This window comes from Neolamprologus multifasciatus, chromosome 17, assembly GCF_963576455.1.
Source record: "Neolamprologus multifasciatus chromosome 17, fNeoMul1.2, whole genome shotgun sequence".
Classification (NCBI taxonomy): Eukaryota; Metazoa; Chordata; class Actinopteri; order Cichliformes; family Cichlidae; genus Neolamprologus; species Neolamprologus multifasciatus.
Genome location: NC_140455.1, coordinates 38,586,009 through 38,607,554, shown reverse-complemented (window position 1 = coordinate 38,607,554; position 21,546 = coordinate 38,586,009). Strand labels below are relative to the sequence as shown.

The 21,546-nt window shown below is 45.8% G+C and overlaps 1 protein-coding gene across 2 annotated transcripts in view; it reads right to left on the bottom strand.

Annotated features, from left to right (window-relative positions):
* The window catches only part of rabgap1l (RAB GTPase activating protein 1-like), a 101,140-nt gene that overhangs the window by 6,610 nt on the left and 72,984 nt on the right, over positions 1-21,546 (bottom strand). For both annotated transcript variants that reach the window (XM_085138429.1, XM_085138430.1), the window contains exons 18-20: positions 16,196-16,237; positions 11,248-11,376; positions 420-512 (exon numbers count right to left, since the gene is read on the bottom strand). In XM_085138429.1, the coding sequence (XP_084994555.1) occupies positions 420-512; positions 11,248-11,376; positions 16,196-16,237 (264 nt within the window). The remainder of the gene's footprint in view (positions 1-419; positions 513-11,247; positions 11,377-16,195; positions 16,238-21,546) is intronic.

Genomic DNA, 21,546 nt, shown 5'->3' with positions numbered 1-21,546 from the left:
TGTCCTCCTCACGCAGCTGGACAGTCTCCAAAAATAAAACTCGTCAGAATCATCAAATATCTGCCTCAGTTTGTTTCACGAACACAGAAAGATAAACCCAGCGGAGACAAACCTTTACAACCACAACAACCCAGCAGCCCAAAAATACGTTTTTATTAATAGCAGGGTCGACGATGATGAAAGTCAGCGCGGCGAGAAAAGTCGCGTTTCACGTCAGGACAGTTTTAAAAACAGACCAAACAGCCATGTGCTCATTTCTAATCTTGGAATCACGGCTAATTTTATCTATAAAGGCAGCTCCTTCATCAGAAACGTAACGAGCCGAGTGCTCAACACTTTAGCTCGGGGGGGGGGCTGCTTTCATGTGTAAAAAACAGATTTAAATCCACACCTGGTGGGTGAACCTTATCTGTACGTACCTGGTAGCGTTCGATGGGGTCTTCTTGTTGCAGCTGGCTCTCTCTCAGAGTCTGATATTCCTTCTCAAACTTCTTCAGCTTTTTGGTCGGGACCTGAAAACAACAGCAAAGTTAATTAAATCATCGTTTTACTGTTGACTTTGTTTACTTGGCCTGATAAAAATCTCAGCCCATCCCAGTTGTTTGTGAGCTGGGGGGGAGGGGGGGGAGCGGGAATAGGGAATTGGATAAAACAGTCAGTGGCTCTCAGCTCTTGCATCATCTTCCTCTGTCGGTGGGAACCATCAGCTACTTCTCTTTGCACCAACGCTGCTTTCATGACAGGATTAAGCAGCAGGGGTCAAAGGTCAGAGTTAGGTGTCACGTTGAGAAACAAACCAACATGAAACAACATCCATGTGATGCGTCACGTGACATCAAAGCGATCAAACTCTGCGGTGTTGTGGCTCGTGTTGCACAGTTTCTACTCTCTGTTGCTGCGTCTGCCTTTATCAGCGTTAATATCTGCGGCACATCTGCGTGTTGTTCTGCTGCTTTCCCACGAGACATCATTAGACACAGGAAAAACAAACCAAACAAGCACTCGGCTCGCAAGCTTTACAATGTACTGCTATAAATCAGCAAGTGGTAACCGTGGATCAGAAACGTCCAGTTCACGCTGCACCGCTGCACCGCTGCATGATGCACCGCTGCATGATGCACCGCTGCAAGGCTGCACGATGGACACATTACAGGGCAACTGTGCTGTCACTGCACGTGCTCAGGCCTCACTATGTGAAATCATTTCAGCAGTTTTGTTCTGCAAAACCAGTCACAGCAACTTGTAAAAAGCACCAAATCCATCATGAAATGATTTCGATTCATTATCAGACTGAAGGTTTTAACAGACGCTCAGATCAGTGAAGCATTACCAAAGTCCTCGACACCAAGAGACGCCAAACACCACAGCTTTACTCACATAATTCACTACATTAGGTGTGTGTGTGTTAAGGTGGGTGGTAACAGCGTTGCCATAGCGCCAACTACTAGGGCTGGGGGGGTCACAGTCACATGACCCCCTCCTCTGAGACTGTGTGTTTGTAGTTGTTGTGTGTCCTCCACTGCTGCCTGCTTCACACACGATGTTACACTGAAGCAGCATGAATGAAGCTAGCAGCGCTCACAGCCTCACTGTAGGAAAACTGTCGACTCCAGAAACCAGAAAGATAAAAAACTTCCTTATTTGGAAGAAAAGCATTTGTACTGGAGTTGTTTAGTACAGGGAGTACAGAAGCTGAGGCACTGATGAGAATGCACTGTACATTTAAGATAACACAGATAAAAAGAAAGTCCAGTTTTCTCTCTTCAGCTTCAACACTGCAAACGTTTCTCCAGTAAGACCAAAGCTGCTGTACAAGCATTACAAGGAGCTCAGTGTTTGAACTACACTGTAACCCAGGATGTAACCTGTGCCCACGTCACAGGTTACATCCTGGAAAACGAGCCAACACAGCGCAGCAGTATGTTAGCTTAAAACAGGGATAAAAATCCCGCTGCACATTTCCATCAGGATTAAAAGCCAGAGGACCAGTTATTAAGAGCGCCCACCTGGGCAGTCATTACCTGTCCTTGCCAGTGACCTGCGAGTTAAATCTCGACTTTACGACTCGGGCATCGGCGAACAAGCGTCACGCTGTTATCTATCGGACATTCAATTCCCGAGCAGATAAGGACCAAACGAGTCGGAGAGCTGTTATCTGTGTGGGAAGAAAGAGCAGCCTGGCCTCTGCGGCTGGTTAATAATCGCTTTATTGTAACAAAACAATGAGACAAATCAAATGTGCTGTTCTCCTGCAGGGCTGCCAGATTCAGTTCAACGACAGTCACTGCGTGGCGTTTTGGACGCCGCCACGCTGTCCAGTGTTTCTCGTCATGGAGTCTGTGTGCGTTAGGCGAGTGGGCAACGACGAGCTGCTGCACGTGCGTTTTTAAACAGCTGACGCTTCAGTCCAGCAGCGGCAGTTAGCTCCTTGTTTAAAACAATATTTAAAAAGAGGCAGCTTCCATCTCAGCTGATCTATTCGTAAACCTCCTGATACGAAACAGCCATAAATTATTGTACCAACAATCTGTGAGAGAGAGAGAGGGTTTCAGCGAGGGCGAGGGAGTGACTCATGCTTCCTGAGGTTTGCTGTTTTAAATAAACCTCCCTCTCTGCTGTGTCGCATTCACTTTCCTTTATCGTCTCATGTCACCCATTCAGGCGTTCTCTACAACCGAATCTAACCAGTAACGAGCTGCACACACGCTGCGTGCGATGGCTCCACGCAGGAGTTAGACGGGCGCATTTATTCAGTCTTTACTGCAGTTTCTGCTGCTCGTGTGACTATTCTGCATTTCCCTTTGCTCTCATCTCACAGCTTCACTGTTAATAATGTCGTTTCTTAACATCATCACTGAGTCAGCCAAACTATCACTGAAGAAATGTGTCTTACACTGCTGCTGTTACACACCCGCTGCCCACAAACACCCATAAAACACACAAACATTACAACACAGCCTTGCTGCTTTGTTAGGAGCAGCAAGGCTTTCTTTAAACATCCTGCTGCAGCTACAATCAGCACCGCCGCCTCCGTAACCTTTCAGCTTTCCTCGAATTCGTTTTAATAAAAAGACGACGTTCACGTACATGCTCCGACTTTTCAGAGAAACAAGTTAAATCATGTTGTCCTTCACAGTGAGTCGAAGTGTGTAAGATAACTGTAAATCTTTCATCGCTCGCAGTATTAAGGTTTTACGCTCCGTCATACACACGACGCAGCACTTCGACCTTATCAGCAGGTCTGTGCATATTCTCTCGCTGCTCAGGTGATATGCATGTGTGTCGTTGTGCGTCACGCCCTTTATTATGTTTGTGTGAAACGGGCCAAAAGAGACTTTTCACTGGCCGGAAACCTTTTCAGATGGAAAGAGCTCGACCACACGAGCGTGAGCGCAGGACGATCCGAGCTCTTTCTCAAAGATCACAGAGACACAAAACACAGATTAACCTGGGAGACACAGGGACAGGGAGACACAGAGACGCAGAGACACAGATTAACCTGGGAGACACAGACACAGGGACGCAGAGAGGCAGAGACAGAGAGAAAGAGAGACAGAGACGCAGAGACAGAGAGACAGAGACAGAGACACAGACACAGAGAGACAGAGAGACAGACACAGGGACAGAGAGACAGAGACAGAGAGACAGAGAGACAGAGACACAGAGACACAGATTAACCTGGGAGACACAGACACAGGGACGCAGAGACGCAGAGACAGAGAGACAGAGACACAGAGAGACAGAGACAGAGACAGAGACAGAGAGACAGAGACACAGGGACACAGAGACAGAGACACAGGGACACAGAGACATAGACGCAGAGACAGAGACACAGGGACACAGAGACAGAGAGAGAGAGACACAGGGACACAGAGACAGAGACACAGACACAGAGACAGAGACAGAGAGACAGAGACAGAGAGACAGAGACAGACACAGAGAGACAGAGAGACAGAGACAGACACAGAGACAGAGAGACAGAGACACAGACACAGAGAGACAGAGAGACAGACACAGAGACAGAGACAGAGACACAGAGACAGAGAGACAGACACAGAGACAGACACAGAGACAGACACAGAGACAGAGACACAGAGACAGAGAGACAGAGACAGAGAGACAGAGAGACAGACACAGAGACACAGAGACAGACACAGAGACACAGAGACAGAGATGCAGAGACAGAGAGACAGACACAGAGACACAGACACAGAGACACAGACAGAGAGACAGAGACACAGACACAGAGACAGAGAGACAGAGACACAGAGACAGACACAGAGACAGACACAGAGACACAGAGACACAGAGACAGAGACACAGACAGAGACAGAGAGACACAGACACAGAGACAGAGACACAGAGACAGAGAGACAGACACAGAGACACAGAGACACAGAGACGCAGAGACAGAGACACAGAGACAGATGCAGAGACAGAGAGACAGACGCAGAGACAGAGAGACAGAGACACAGAGAGACAGAGACGCAGAGACAGAGAGACAGGGACACAGGGACAGAGAGACAGAGACACAGAGACGCAGAGACAGAGAGACAGGGACACAGAGACACAGAGACACAGGAACACAGAGACAGAGACACAGGGACACAGAGACAGAGAGACAGAGACACAGGGACACAGAGACAGAGAGACACAGGGACACAGAGACAGAGAGACACAGGGACACAGGGAAAGAGAGACACAGGGACACAGAGACACGAGCGCTGAGAAAGACGAGCAGGCTGAAGGAGGACCACGTGGGCGGGGCAAGCAGGACGAGACTGGTGTGTGTGGTGACACTGGGATGAAAATGACCTCCCCATCCTAGCACCACACAGCGAGGAGTAAACTGACCTGTATGCCAGACAATACTCCATTACACGTAACACAAGTACTCCATTACATGGTCAGCCGGGCCCTGGCCTCAGGCCCACCGTGACCCGACCTCACTCTCGGATCAATTCTGCTCATGTTTGTGTAACAGCACTTTGAAATATAACAGACTGAAATATAAAGACAGAAACAATAAATGATTTGTAATTATTACTGTTTCATAGCTGAGTGCAGGCTTACATGCTGGCATTCCCAGTAAAACATGCCTCCTGTTTTTTATTATTTTAGGAATTTCAGGGACGGGTCTGTTTAGCAAGCTCGCACGAGCTGCATCACCTTGCTGAGTAACACACACTGTACCCACTGGACTCCAAGGTGAATCATCAAACTGTAAATATTAGAAGGTCCACTCCAATCAAGGGAAAAGCAATTTAAGATTCCTGGCGCTGCAGCAAAATGGTCCCAGGCCCACTTTTAGATTCCTGACCTGAATCGCTGCTGCAGAAAATGGAATTGGTCCCAAACCTCAGACTAATAGAACGGAGGAAGGGTGAAGTCCAGTTACAAGAAGGAGCAGCCGAGGAAATAAGGACGACAGCAGCCGGACATTTGAGCCACAGAGAAAAAAAAACACGTAATTCAATGAAGCGCGTGAAGGAAACAAACACACGTCTCATTGATTCCAAATTAAGATCAGTAACTGAAACAAAGTGACTGTCACGAAGCAGCGCTGACTGACAAACCTCAAATATCTGACACACTTTCAGAGGAACAAACACCCACATGTTCACACACGTGTTTACACCGTTTAACGCACGGAAAGAAAAACGCATTTTCCTCCTCTGTACGTGACGCAGGACGTTTAAAATATAAAATAAAGATAAGAAAGCAACAACAGAAAAGAAAAACAGCTACAGCGGCAGGTGACTTCAAACGTTGCTGGTCTAAAAACTGCAGTAACTACAAACATGAGGCCAAACTGTCGTAGATGTTTTAAAAACTACAAGACATCAGAACAGACCTACCACTGGTCTGGGAGCTCGGCGAGGTCTGGAATGGGCAACCAAGCACGCCAAGGCGTCCTCCTCGCCCGGTCGGTCGACTACGTGAGCATCGTACGCCACCATGATAGACACCTCCTGCATCATCTTGACTCCCGCTTGCTCCCGGCAGCGAGGAGGAGGAAAAGAGTGCAGCCGACAGGTTTTGTTCCTGGCAGTGAGGAGGAGGCGAGTCCCTCAGGAGCCGAGCCCCGCCCAGCGAGAGGAGGAGAGGTGGGGGCAGCGAGAGAGCAGTACAACACACCTGTTTGTTTCTCTCTGTAACGCTAGAAGTGTGTGACAGAGGACGATGAGTTTGCTTTTTCTTCCCCTCCACTGAGTGAGTACTTCCCTGTTGCTGCCTCCTCTCTTCTCTCATTTGAGCCTCGCTATCGCTCCCCGTCCTCATCTATCTCCAGCTCCTTTCAGGCTGCACATTTCTGTTTCCTGCAGCTGGTAACAAACATACAGATAAAGGCTCGTTCACACATCTGCACTGTTTACGTGAGAGCTTAGGGGACATAGGAAGGAAGTTGTCAGATCAACCACAGTGACATGACGGTCTGTGTTGCACATCGCCCCAACAGCACAACCAGGAAGTGAAGTGACAGCAAATGCAGAGGTGTCCTGGAAGACGCCCGAGCACGCTTAATGTTCTCTGAAAGGACCCAGAGCTGAAACCTACACGTGAAACCCACATAGGCATGAAAAGCTCCTGCTTTTCTTTTTCTTTAAGCGACTTTGGAGCTTCAGAGTCTACAGTTTGCCTTCTATCAGTTATTCTCTCAGTCTCATCCACTCAACGTGGAGCAACAGCCAGAGCTAAACGTGTAAAACACTCATTTAAATCCTGGTGCAAATTACTCTTTCACTCCTTTATAAGTCAACAAAGTTAAAGTTTAAGTGAAATGAAGTAGTTAAAAGTTAATATTTACTAGCTAACCAGCCAGGACTACAGACGGGTCTGCGTTTCACTCCAACTGAATAAGTAACCGACGCCAAGTAAGTAAGTAAAACTTTATTTATACAGCACCTTTCAAGATAAAAATCACAAAGTGCTTCACAGAAGCTAAAACCTAAAAATAAAAATCAACCAAAAGCAAGTTTAAAAAGATGAGTTTTTAGCTGTTTTTTAAAAGCGACCACGGAGTCCACAGATCTCAGGCTCAAAGGGAGACAGTTACAAAAGCTTTGTCGCCTTTTGTTTTCAGCCTCGTGTGTTGGACAACCAGCAAGCCCAGGTCACATGACCTCAGGGATCTGCTGGGAATGTATGGATGTAAAAGTTCACTTATGTTGGTGCTTGTCCATGCAGAGCCCTGAAAGTCAAGGTCAAAACCTTAAACTGGATTCTGAATTTAACGGGGAGCCAGTGCAGCCGAATCCTCCAAGGCACGGAGGATGAGACTGAACAGAGCTGACCAATGGGAACGATGGGTTTGGCTGGTCCAGTGACAGGACTGCTGTGGTGCAGATGTTTCCATTTTCCCGAGAAAACCATCCCGAGTCTGTTTGATTACATAACCAGCGGTCCCCAGCCCCCGGTACTGGTCTGTGAGTCGTTTGGTACTGGTCCGCGAGAGTTGAAGCTCGAGTGTGACATTTATGGTTTTCAGGGTTTTCATTGTTAACTCAGTTTTGCTGGGTCTTTTCCTGTGTGTTGGGAATAAATCTTCTTTTTTGTTGTATTTATTTGCGACACCTTAAAGGCCGTGAAACGTCAGCATAACTGTGACGGTCTCCTCAGACATGGTCACGAGCTGGGCAGCACAAAGCACAGTAGTGAGTCTGCAGCCACACACAGTAACGAGGCAGCTTATGTAGGCAAAGTTAGTCTTTGTGATCCACCCAGGAGGTTAAAACCTCACAGTCTGGACTGTTTGTCTTTGCACAATAACTCGTTTTCAGCCCAGTCCTTCATCATTATCAGACCAATATGGTTTTCTTGCCTATGAGTTATTCAAGAATAAAACCACAGGCTCTGTCCTGCTTTTCTGCGCTTCAGCCACAGTGGAAAGCTGCCCGTCATGGATGGGCCTCCCCAGACATCAGCATTACTGAAGCAGTGTGGGACCGTCCTGACAGAGAACAGAACAAAGAGGCGACCAGGATCCAAAGAAGACACACATATAGTTCTTACACACACACTGGACATTCTTGACATTGTTTTCACTTCATCACTTAAATCACTTTAAGCATATTTGCACTGCACTAAATAATGTGGATTGCACAACACTGGACATTATATTCCTCATTTCCAGTTAATACTTGTACAGCTGCTGTTATTGTGTATATATATATTTATATTTCTTCATACATTCTTATATATTTCTATACTGTGTATTTTGTTGTACAGTTATTTTATTTTCAACTTTAATTTATATATTTTATCTTATTCTTTCCCAGTTAAATTTACCCTTCATTGTAATTTGTGTTGTACAGTTATCTCATTTTTAACTTAATTTTTATATTTTATTTTATTTTATTCCTTCCTGGTTAAATTTACCCTTTTTAATTTTCATATTTATTTCCTATCTTATTCATAGCCTTTTCTTTTTTTCTTTAGGTCACGAGCAGTTGTCTAAGCATTTCACTGCATATCGTACTGTGTATGTGACAACTAAAATTTGAATTTGAAAGAGCTCTGACGGTCCTTCGACGAGCCTGGAGATCGTTTCCTGAACACTGCAGCAGCTGTGCTAAAGGATTCAAACACTAAAACTGACCTTCAGGTGCACACGCTCCAGTGCACTGCTACATTTACTATTCACCGAGACAAACCTGAGGGAGCGACGGACGGCGCGAGATCCTCCAAACCCCTTTAATACGGTAATAATGTAATAATAATGTAATAATAATTCACTCAGCCTTTCTTTGACAAGCTACAGCTGTGACTCTCTATAAACGCAAACACAGCCTTCTCTCGTCCTCTCAGTTCATTAAAGTTTTGCTTTCTTAATAACTCCAGCTGCGCTCCGATGAACGTTTAAGAAGCCTAGAAATTTAAATTCCTGATCCCCAGAAAGGCTGAGCCCCCCTGCTACCCCGTCGTGTTCATCAAGCAGAGGTGCCGGCGAATTCTTTCCCCGTTTTAAGCAGCTTATAGAATTTGGTTGATCCGATTTAAACGTCGGCAGAAAATATGTAGAAGGAGAGCGTGATGAGAAAGAAGTGCTGCCATTAGCTGAAGCGGTGCTAGCATGTCTTCCCCACAAAGATGGCTACTACCAACAGCCTTTCATTTACAAATCAAACGGTTTAACTTCTCACGAGTGGAAAATCAGATACGTTGACAGTGGCTGCTTCCTTCTCTCATCTTTGATCTCGCCTGGTAGAAATATGACTAACAGAGCGTCACAGTCATCAGCGAGCGTGTGGGACGGCCGAGAGCGTAACAAGTCCAGAAATTAGTGGAAGGTTTGGTTTTGCGACACGACTGGCATAACCGTACGTGGCCCGGTTAGATTTCATGTGGCGTTGTGTAACGTGACATATTCAAGCTTATGTAACATGTGACCTGTGGGTCGGCTGGTGTGAGTGGGCAGTCGGACAAAAAGCAAGACTCCTTTCTCCTCTTACGGTTTCACACCTCTGTCCACGGGGAGGAAATCTGTTTTACGAGTTAACAAAGAAAAGGTAACAACTCGAGATGACGTTTATATCACAGGTACAAGTCTCTACTTTCATGTTTTGGTTCCTCACTTCTCCCAAAAAGCTTTAAATCCCTGAATTCTCTGTTTCCATCTTCAGTCTCAGCTGTGAGGCCGACATGAACAACTTCAGCACGTTCTTCAAACGAGCCTCATGATAACGAGTCAGTCATTCCAAATTAAGCACAAACGCTCGTTCGATCACGGCGCTACTTTGTGGCCAATTAGCCGATGAGCCACACTCTGCATGTTTCTGATTGGCTAAGATGGCAAGAAGTCGACCACAGTTTGTGTTTTTGTTTGAGCAAAGTGCCAAAAAAAAGAAAGTCTGTGCTCAGCTCGTACAGTTTCTCTCACAAGAGAGAGAGAGAGAGAGGAAGAGCGGGAAAGATAAATACGCCAACGCAAGAAACAACGGAGGAGCGAGAGAACGGCGAGGTACGGGGAAGGGACGAGCAGAACGAGGTGCCAAGTGTTTCTGCTCGTCATCAGACAGAAGAACACACACACTCCTCGTGCCTATGGTACGACAACTTTTCTCCGTGCCCCTGGTACACTGCGTAGAAGCACTTTGCCACACACACACACCCACACACACACACAGACACACACACGTTCTTTGGCGATAACTCATCTTCCTCCTCACGTGTGAATCAGGACACTGATGGGAACCACACACTCTGTCAAAGTTTTTACAGCCTTCCCTTGACGCCTGTTTAACTGCACACCACAGAACACGTCTATGCTGTTTACACCCGTTTTGAAGTAAACAGGTTGTGGGGGTGCACAGAACCAAAATACTACTAAAGCCTGAGCCGCAATACAGGAAATCCTGTATGACGACAAACGCAGCAGCACACGAGAATCATAAGAGAACAGCATCCTATCAACGTGGCCTCGACTCGCTCGGGATAAGAAAATGTAAAGTATCACTGAGACGCAGGGGAGAGGAGGGTGGAGGATTATCTCCTCCATCTTTTTTCTCCTTCCTTCCTCTGTCGTAACACAAACCGCTGACACAAGTACACACAGCGTCACACACACCGTGTACCGTTCTTTGGTCTCTGGTGAACTCGGCAAATTCCCTGAATGCCAGCGGCTGCTTTAAGGTCAGTAGGAGGGTCGTAACGGCATCAGGAAGTATTTTAGGGAAAACACGGCCTGGACCGCCATCCACAGAAAGCGTGTTGTAGGTGATGGATTCACAGAGCAGAGGACAACAAATGCACAATAAAGAAGCAAAGATAATAAAGTATATGGTACAGAAACTCCACAGATACTTCCTCCTACTGCACATCACTTCATTAGCGCGCTCTGACAGCAGAGGGCTCAGTTCCTTCCTGCTTCACAGTGAGTGATGCTCTTTACATTTCAGGATGGCTTTCAATACCCAGAATGAGACAACGTAATCACTAAAGTTCCTTAAACTACAGCATTTAGTCACAGCTCACCTGTGCAGAGCGTGTTGCACGTGAAACACGAGTGACCCTGCTGTGGCACATGAACAAACAGCTCAGCGAGTGCGATAAACCGCTGCAGGCCACCTGAGAGAGAGTGCAGCGTGCACAAACCACGGGTGCTGCTGTGGTCCAGACTACCACAGACTACAACCACATACAGCAGCCAGAACTGCACCGCTGACTCATCTGGCTCAGTGGATACAAGATTTACAACAATACCCTTTATTATGTGTGTTTGTACACACTTGCACAACCATCTCTTACCTTGATGTTGCAGGCCTGCTCCATGAGCCTTCGGGCGTTCTCTGCAGCTCTGTATCGTTTGGGGAGCTGGACTCTGAAGAACTTGAGAGCCCCCTCGAAGTCTGCCTGCAACAGGTCCTCTTTAGACGTCTGGAAGGAGGCGAGGAGGAGTGGGAGGAGAGAGAACAACAAGGGATGATCAATGAGTCACAAACGTCTTAATGAGAGTTTTATACTCACAAAGACTAAGAACCAGTGATAATACAGAGAAAACTGTAGCTACACACTTGTTGTAAGCTCCCTTATGTGTTATAGCTCTTATTGTAAAACAATAGTTACACTGTAGCTTTATAAAATGTCATTTCCTGTGCAGACAGTTACTTTTAATCATCTCTAAGCAAAGGCTGAGAGCTCTCAGTCCATCGTCCTGCTTTGCTGATCCCAGGCTGCTCTCCTCCTTCAGCACAGGAACAGGAACCACCTTGTTTATGCAGCAGCATGAGAATCTTTTGTAACTCCCATATTTAAACCCTTCACCCCTTGAAATCCCTAATAGGAAAAACCACTGAAGCTCTTTTCTGTCATTTTTCAAGCCTCTGATGGGAGACGAGAGGTGACACGTCCTCACGAAACTCAGCGGCTTTCTTCAAACCACGTGTTTATTGACACATACTGAGGCGTCGAGTATCATCTTTATGGGGTAAAGAGATCACAGGGTATTTAATAACACAACAATACCGCCACCCTGTGGTGAGAAGATGCAAAGACACCAGAATCTGTGTCGAGCGTGTTTGAGAGCGTTTTCCTTCTAAGATTATTTTTTGTTCCATTTCTGCAGATGGAATAAATGTGGAGGTGACATCAGGCAGCAAACAAACAGCTCGTGCTGTCAGCTGCATGTACGCAACATGACCAGCGAGGCATCACAGCGACAGATACAGCTACTAAATGAATTCATAAACTGACACGTTCCCATTTCCCCCACAAACTCTTCCCCCATTAAAACACTCTGGTCTAACTGGTCTAACAGTCAACCACCACTCCATCCCTGCATCTCTCTCTCACCGCCAGCAGCCTGGGGACGAAGAGCCGGTGTCCCATCCCAAGAAGGTCCATGACCCTGCAGAAAGAGTCTGCTGAGGCCTGACTGCCGTGGGCCCTCTCTTCCGTCGTTCCCTCGCCATCTTCCACTGCTTTGCGAACTGCTGGAAGGGGCAAATGTGGGGTCAGGACTGGTACGGGAGGAGGAGAGGGCGGTGGAGAGCGTGGAGGAGATGGAGGTGGGGTGGGACAGGGTGAGGGAGAGGGAGAGGGGCGGTCCCGCTCCGGGGCCAGGATGGAAGATGACTCCAGCGTGTCGTCTAGATGCCCAGGAGTTTCCTGTGTTGTCGGCGTAGACGAGGAGGAGCGTGGGAACCTCCGTTCTCAGCTCAGTGTCAAAAAGTGTTGAGGTTCTGGTGGATGAGGAGAGAGCAGCTGCGATTTGCACGCCGTGACAGCCTGGCGTTCAGGTGGAAACGAATAGAAGACGAGCTCAATGAAACACGGCGACTCGGCAGCCGGCGCTTCGACGTCCAGGACACGTGACGTTCAGATCGATCCAGTTCATCCGGGCAACGCAGACTGTCAGCACGTGGACAAGACGTTGGCGGAGGCCGCTCAGCTTGTACCACTGTCAGAGCCCGGCGCCGGCCCCCCGGTGCGACGCAATCACAGTCAGGAAACGATGCGTTGGCGCTGCTTTCCACATAATGCTGAGTCTTTCAGCTACCTGCCAGACTTGCTTTGAAACCCAATCACACGGCCCACTCTCATCTTCTTCCCTCGGCAAACTCCCTCTAACCAATTCCAATCCAGCGTACTGTTGCCTGGCAACAAAGCTGCTCAACACGTGGGGTGCTTCTCCAGCAAACAGCGGCACTGGATAAGGACGCCACCTTTTTTTATTTTTCCTTCGCTGACTTCAAAGACGCGGAGAAAATCTGGCTCCGGCTGCACAGCGGCGTGGCCTCAATGCTCGAGGCTCAGCGCGTGAGCGATGACACATCAAAGCAGTCGATACGTTTGTACCCACTTTGCAAATGGAGCTTCGCCGAGGTCTGATTCCTCTGAAATGACCGTGAAAAAAGCAGCACTGATCTTTTTGTGCGCCCTCCACGCCTGGACAGGCGGTCCTAGCAAAAAAGCAGAAAAGGACGAGATGTGGTCCGTTTGGAACGTGGCGCGTTTGCGCCCGTGGGACACGATGCGCTGCGTGTTTGAGTTAGAGTACGGCCGAGCGGATGCTGAACTCACTGACTCACACGCAAACCAGCGATGCATGAAAACCAAGATGGAAAAATGGAACAGAAAGTGTGACGACAGCCTCCTTCAGCTCTTCACCGGTGCAAGACTTTCAGTTCTGCACAAATCCAAACCACAGCAAGCAGCAGCCTAGTTCACAGCGCGAGCCTGGACTCCTGCTTCTGCCCTCAGCAGATTTCTATCAGCAGGAGCAGCCGTGCATCCGGTCTGTATTTGTCAGTAGATTTTTGAGCTCAGGAGCTGCCTCCTTTAGGTAGAAAGTCCTTTCTCGTTGCTCTGAACAGCACCGACTCCCTGAACGAGGGTACGAGTGGGTGTTGGATCTGCAGGAGTCTCTGCCTTGGCCAGCAGCTGGGACCAGGCAACGCAATGAAGCCACGCCACAGTGTTTCCAACCCTCAACCTCTCTGTACTTGTGATGCTAGGAGCTAATAGCTATCAGTAGCAGGGGCGGCTCCGTTGCAGAGGTCTGGCTGGTGGGCAGAGGTAGCGTGTTGGACAAATACATATCCAACCAGAGAAAAGGAGGAGGTAGAGGTAGTGGAGCAGGAGGGAAAGAAGATAGGGAACGAGGAAGTGAGTGAAAGTAAAGGCTCCGAGCAGGCATCCACGGCAGGAAGGGATAAAGAGCAAAAAGACCAAAACATAAAATCACACACAGCTTTTCTCCTTCAGGTCCAGATCGCTAACGTTATCTCTGATGCCCCTGCTGTGATGTGGATGTGGCGACTAAGCCGGAGAGGGAGGGAGGCGAGCACAGATGGAGGGAGGGGTGATGAGAGCGAGGAAGAGTGCAGGATGGATGGAGGGAGGAGGAGGGAGCCTCTGGGGAGAATGCCGTCATGCCCGGCCAATTAGAAACAGGCAGTGGAAGCCCCTTCCACACTCCTCCCTCCTCACATCCTCGTTTGTTCTCCATTTCCAACCGTCGTATCCACCGCATCGTTCTCTCTGACACAGAATAACTGATGACCAACACACAGAGGAGGAGGAGGGCTTTTTAGAAACCAGCCGTCCTTCATTTTAACCAGAGACAAAATAAAAGCAGTCATTGCCTCATTAGTACCTAAAAGCTTCTTATTACTGTTATCATAATCATTGTTATTATTATTGTTATTCAACTATATGAGTGTAAGTTATTTTATTTATTCTAGTATTTTAAATGCAGACCTTGTTCATTTGTGTGGACTGATCGATAATAAACACGAGTAACTAATCGGTAAAAGTAAAATATTGATCATGACATAAGTTCAAACGCAGCCATGAAGTTTCTTCTGGGATCACAGGAAAGGTAAAGAAAAGAGAGAAAACTTCCCTGGTTGTTCCATCATTTTATCACACGCTTGTGTAAAATTCAGCCCGTTCACACTGCCGGTGTGTAAAAAAGAGGAAAGGTGAGGCTGTTTATGCCAGACTTCATCTGTTTACCTGGAAACTGTCAGCCGGTGTAATCATGAGCCAGCTAACAGAGATTTGTTGTCACAAAATGAAGAACTTGTACCTGAACAGTACTGAGAACAGAGGACGTCCCATCAAACTACTGTCCACACTGAACAGCCAGACACAGACGTGCTCTATGACACAGTCACCACTGATCTATCCCACCACAACACAGAAAATAACAACAAGTAGTAATTCTTCACCGCTGTGCTTGGACAACAAAAACATGCAAACCTTTTGGTATTTAAAAAAGCACAAAATAAAAGAAGCCCCAAATTTTAACCAATTTAAAATCAACCAAACATGTTATTAACTTGCATATAATAATAATAATACTAATCCCTTAAATCAAAGACAAAACAGTTTCCTGGTGTGTATGTGGACAGTCTGTGACCCAGCCGTCTGGTTCCTGTGATTGAGAACCAAGTTGATTAAATATGTAACTTTTGTCTCCCCCTTCTGGCAGTAAGTGTGATTACACAAACACTGTTGAAGAAAACCTGCAGCTTTTCTTCTCTCTTGTTTTTTTAAAATCTGGAATATCCTTACATTTTTCACCCATGGGCTCCATGACACTCAAGCCAACTGCATCTCATCCGTCTCTGGTAAACCAATGAATGAATGAATGGATCAAACCAACCGATCAGATAAAATACAAAACCATCAACAGCTCATCTAAAACTCTGCTACATTTCAAATGACCACAAATTGTTCAGCTCAGTGTGGTTTTCCTCCTCTGTCAAATCTGCAGCCTTTACTGTAAGGACTCTATAATAATAATAATAATAATAATGGATTGCATTTATATAGCGCTTTACAATTCCACTATTCATTCACTCTCACATCCACACACTGGTGGAGGCAGCTACAGTTGTAGCCACAGCTGCCCTGGGGCAGACTGACAGAAGCGAGGCTGCCATATCGCACCATCGGCCCCTCTGGCCACCACCAGTAGGCGGCAGGTGAAGTGTCTTACTCAAGGACACAACGACCGAGACTGTTGTCTCAAGACTAACCATTTGCTTTCTATGGACAAACCACATGAAGTGTATGCAACTTCCTCTCTTCCAGATGCAGTTTGTGATTTGACCACTAGGAGGGGACAGATGTAAACAAATGCCTCTTGTTGCAATCCTGCCTGCATGTGCTTTGATTTGCACTTTGGGCTTCCTACATGTGCAGAGACGGATTTAAACACAGATGTACAAAGAAAGTGAGGACTAACCTTGAGCAGGGCGAGGGCTACGTTGAAGATGATGTTCAGTCCCTGAAAGAGAAGAACTATTTGTGAAAACAGAAACAATAGAAACACAACAGCTACAATTATTTGCATGTGTAGTTTTTAAAAGCCACTTTAGCAATTTTAAACTTGATGCTGCACTTTGCAGATTTTTATTTTTACAGCTCTAAACAGCGAACAGAGTCACATTTTTCTGAAACAATACTTCAATCTCGAGTTCTGCAAGAATCACTGCCACAGTCAACCAAAAAGAAACCGTCGGCTCAGGTCAGGATAACCTCAGCTTCTTATTTTCTATTTACCTTTATAAACACACGATCACAGTGATGGAGGCTCTGTTCACATGCACAGTTTAACTGTTCATCATAGCGATGCTGGACATGCAATTACAGGATCAAACAGAAACAAATATCTACTGTGTAACAAGCTTCAGCTGTTTTACTATCAAAGAGCTCCAGAAAAGTCCTTCCAACACAACTTTATAAATATTTTCACAGACGAGCAGATGTGTGAGCTGAACATGGTCTTTTACAATTAGCTCATCAGTATTTATTTAGCGATGCCACAGAGCACCTTTCAGTTCAGTTCAGCATAAAATTTGTAGGAAACACAAATTTCCTTTTATCGTCTGATGAATGATCTACGAATGATTCTGCAGCTGCAGCACAAAGAAACCCAAATACAAGCTTCACAGGGTAGAGCCAATCCAGAGGCGCAGAGTGCTGCTTAAAAACAAACGCCCCTTTGTTTGATATATAATGTGCATATTTTGTTGTATTATTTCAACCATTTCTTCATACAGTGCTTTTAATTTTGACCAAAAGAAGGAAAATGTAATGCGGATGCAAACTCTGCATGGGAACACCCATCTCCTTGGTCTCCGTGACAACCAGTTCACATGGCAACACAGAGCTAAAAATATCTGAGCAGCTCTAAAAATATCTGAAGAAAGAGAAAAGAGGGGGAGCTCTGCCTCCGCACACCTATCGATGCAGGCCTCAAGATGGCGCTAGAGTGCTGAGGCATGATCAAAGGCGTGTTTGGGAGGAGAGATTATCTCAAACTGTGTGTTCAAGCAGGGACAAGAGAGAAACATCCATAGACGGGGAGATGCTAAACTGGGGAGAGAAGATCTATCTATATCTAGAGAGAGATTATAGATATAGAGCGAGGGGAATGATCAGCATACATTTCTAAGAAGACCATCAAATAAAGACAGCAGCTGAGACAAAAAGAGTGATTAATAATGAGGGTGTGACAGTGACGAGGAACAATCACAAAGAAGAAGATTGTCAGAGTGAAACAAAAGAACAAAGAGTTTGTCCTGCTTTAAAACAGCGACGGATTTACAGGTTTACATACAAACAGAAAGAAAAAGAGAGCAAGAAAACAAAGATTAAAAAAAAAACACAGAAAAGTTTCAGGAAATGACAAAGTGTGAGTGCAACAAACAAAATGACAATACAAGAAAAAGATAATGGAAAAAGAAGAGAGGAGTGAGAGATGATGAAAAGGATGAGGGGGGAGCATAATATCACAATGCTGCTTTAACAGGCAGATTGTCATCATGCGGCTCAATGGGTGAGAAAGACTTGGGAAACTTTTAATTGTTCTGCCTGAGGCTAACTGGGAGGCAGGAAAGAAGGAAGGGAAGAAGGAAGGAAGGCAGAGAGGGAGGAGGATGGAAGAAAGTTGATTTTGCATTTGATGCAATTACAGTGAGACAGTCGGTCAAAGCATTAGGAATGAAAACACTAATATCCCACCGTGTTTATGTACTTTTATTTTTAAAATAGACTCATTAAGTCAAATTGTAACCAAGGACGACGGTGGTGGTAACTGATAAGGTTACTTTGTGTTAAAGGTCAGAATGTGACACAGCAGGTCATACTCGCTGCACACTTACTGAATGACACGAGAAGTTCATTGGGATCTGCATGCATTAGATCAGGTGTCCCTCAGGGCTTTGTTATCGGCCCCATGCAGCCTTGTGCGTGGGCTGAAACATTACATGGCCCCCATTGTATTTCTGGCTCCACCAAGTCTATGGCAGCTACATCTGTCCCCTAATCCAGCGCTCCCCAACCTTTTTTGTGCCACGGACGGTTTAATGTCAGACAATATCTTCACGGACTGGCCTTGAAGGTGTGGCAGATAAATACAACAAAATAAAATGATACGACCACGACAAAAACGGTGCTATTTTGTCAATATAATAACAAATGCAAATTCACTGTGTAATTGTGTAACTTTATTAGCAGCGTCCTCCTGAAAAGCGCCAACAACATTGAGATAGGGCTGCCACAAACGATTATTTTGATAGTCGATTAGTCACCGATTAATTCTGCGATTAGTCGACTAATCAGATCATCATCCATTGAACGTAAAACGTACAGCTTATTGCACCAGCAGCATCTGCTCTTATAGAACTATCATTAGCTTACAGCTTTAAGTGTTTAAGGTATGTGCTAACTAAAAATAAAGACAAGATGATAGTTTATTAAATTTTAATGAAATTTGCAGATTGTTTTGGTGAAGTTTAATAAACTCCTTGCTATCTAAAATATAACAGGACACCGGAGTAAATTCTCCAGCATCTCACACTTCTGATAATCAGCTGTCTGCTTGATGTTTATTCAGCTGTGTAAAAACTATAACTTTAATCTCAGCCAAACCGATTTACTCAGGAACAAATAAAATACTAAAAAAAGGCCAAACAATAACATTTTTAAGTTATCTAAGTGACTTATATATCATGTTTAACCTGAGTAGTGAAAGACGGCGGTGGGTTTGAAGACGATTAGCCGGGAGTCCGGTGTTCTCACGGCTCTAGTTAGCCTAGCCCCCGGCTAGCTATCGAGCTAGTGGCTAACAGACGTCTCCGAAAACGTCGGAGCGCTTTTGAAAATATGTGGTATCTTGATAAACTGAGCAGATATTTGAGGTTTACACAGCTACATTCTCGCCTGAAAACATGTTAAACGTTTATTTTGTGACCCAGAAAGAATAATAAGAGTAATATTAAAACTAACTAGCTGCCGCCATTGTTGGAAACTGAGCTGGGCTGCGCTATGAATTCTGGGACACAGCTTCTTCTTCTTCTTCGGGGTTTAACGGCAGCTGGCATCCTTGTACATGCAGTGCTGCCATCTTCTGTTTCAGTCCGTTATTACACTCTTAAATCCTACTACTTATTCCTGCGTCTTTTGGGATCTTACAAAGCTTCAAACGACACGTCGACTATTAAATCAGTCGTCAACGATTTTGATAGTCGACTAATCGTGGCAGCCCTACATTGAGAGCAACATTCTCCTCTCTGCCCCTTAACGCTCTCTGGTCACTATGGTAATGTGTAAATATTTCTTTCAAAATAAGACGCACAACTACAACACGGAAAAGACCCAGGGAAACAGAGTTAACGATAAAAACGTCTTTTTTAAAATGCACTGGTACCGGTCCATGGCCCGGGGGTTGGGGTTGAGGTCCTAACCTGTATCGTTGGTTCACCCTCAGCTGCAAACCACCTCAGTGTACGTGGACGGCCATGTTCTGATGAAGCTTAAAGAACATCATCACAAACAGGAGAGGAGACGAAACTCCAGAGTCCACGACCCGCTGAAAACCAATTTGACTTTTTGCCAAGGATGGGAACACGCTCTGTTAAAGTTCATAACAATGACCCACCGTTGTTGGCCACGTAGTCCTGCTACACCGCCCACAAGATCCCCTGGGGGGCCAACGTGTAGTACTTTGCCCAATATTTGTCTTTCTGGTATTCAGATATTTTGTGTAAATGACTGAAACACTGAACAGAACAGCACATTATCCCCTCTCTTCGTCTCAGTTTCCTAGTTTCTCTCCAGAGCTGAATGTGTCTGATCTATGGATACTGGCCCACAAGTCTGTTCACTGTTTGTTGATGCTCAGCGCTCCGCTTCTCTCTCTCAGCTTTCCTCTCACTCAACCAGTCGAGGCAGATGGCTGCCCAACCTTAGCCTGGTTGTGTCAGGGGTTCCTTCTGTAAAAGGGAGCTTCTCCTCCCCGCCGATGCCAAGTGCATTCTCAGGGGTGAAATCGCCATCGTTAACTTACCATGAATAGTGAGACGACACGGGATTATATTGTACTATAGAACCACATCCAAGACTGTTTAGGAGGGTGTGGGTTTTTTTCGTCAACTCAACTCTGAAATATATATTTTTCGATATATACATGTCTGAAATGTATCATATAAAGCTCCTCAGTGATGCCGTTATTTCTGGGAATAACGCTTCTTCTGTCACACAGATTTCGTACGATGATAAGTGACTTGCTCATCGATCGGTATTAGGTCAGGTGGCCCTGATGATATTAGATCATTGATAGCATCGACCCTAAAAGGCCTGAGCAGAAGCATCGATGCTGTGTGCCCTTTACTTGTGGCCACTGATAACCGGGAAGTGTAGTTTGGGCTCCTCCCTCACTACTCTAGTCTCCTTCCACATTCCAGAAGGGCTCGTGGAAACGGATTTGGATTTGCACCGCGGTAAAAGCACCAGTAGCTCGGCAACATCGTGTGACTCTTGCAGCACATGCTGCACAAAGTGCTTAACAATGTAAAATGCCACTGCAATAAATAAAATGCACAACAATGATGCAGCAAAATATAGAAAAATGAATAAAATAACTAAAACAAAGCTGCGAAAACCAAACTGTTTAGGTCAGCGTGAGTTAAAAGCAGATCTGCGAGACAGAAAGGTGATTTATTTTTTATATCATTAAGATGTTGCACCTTTTTTCCCCCGTATGTCATATCTTCTTAGTATTGGATGAAAATATCTTCTCACCCCATTTGTACAAAATCATCTCTACAGATATCATGATGAACTGTCAATTATTTGGCTTCACTAGACATCTCAGGGATCTTTGTCCATGTGCCAAAGCTTTTTTTGTGCAGATATAATATCAGGAGGAAGATTATTCTGGGACCTGCCACAGAGAAGGCCGTGGAATAGTTAAGGTTGGTTTGGACAAACAAACAGGAGCTCAGACCGGTGAGAAGGGGCTCGGCCGTTCAGTGATTTTAAAACAAAAACTACGATTTTAAATTGGATCGTGTAAAGAACAGGAAGTCAGTGTGGAGAGGCCAACACCGGGGTTACAGGCTCCTTCGGTTTAGCGCCAGTCGCAGACGAGCAGCTGCATTTTGTAAAGAGAGGCCTGGTCCAAACCAGATACAGAGAACTGCAGTAGTCCAGTCGGCAAGTAATGAACACATGAATAACACGTCCAAAGACATCAGCTGGAAGGTGTGGCTTTACCTTGGTTCACACAGTTTAAAGGAAGCATCAAGGTGC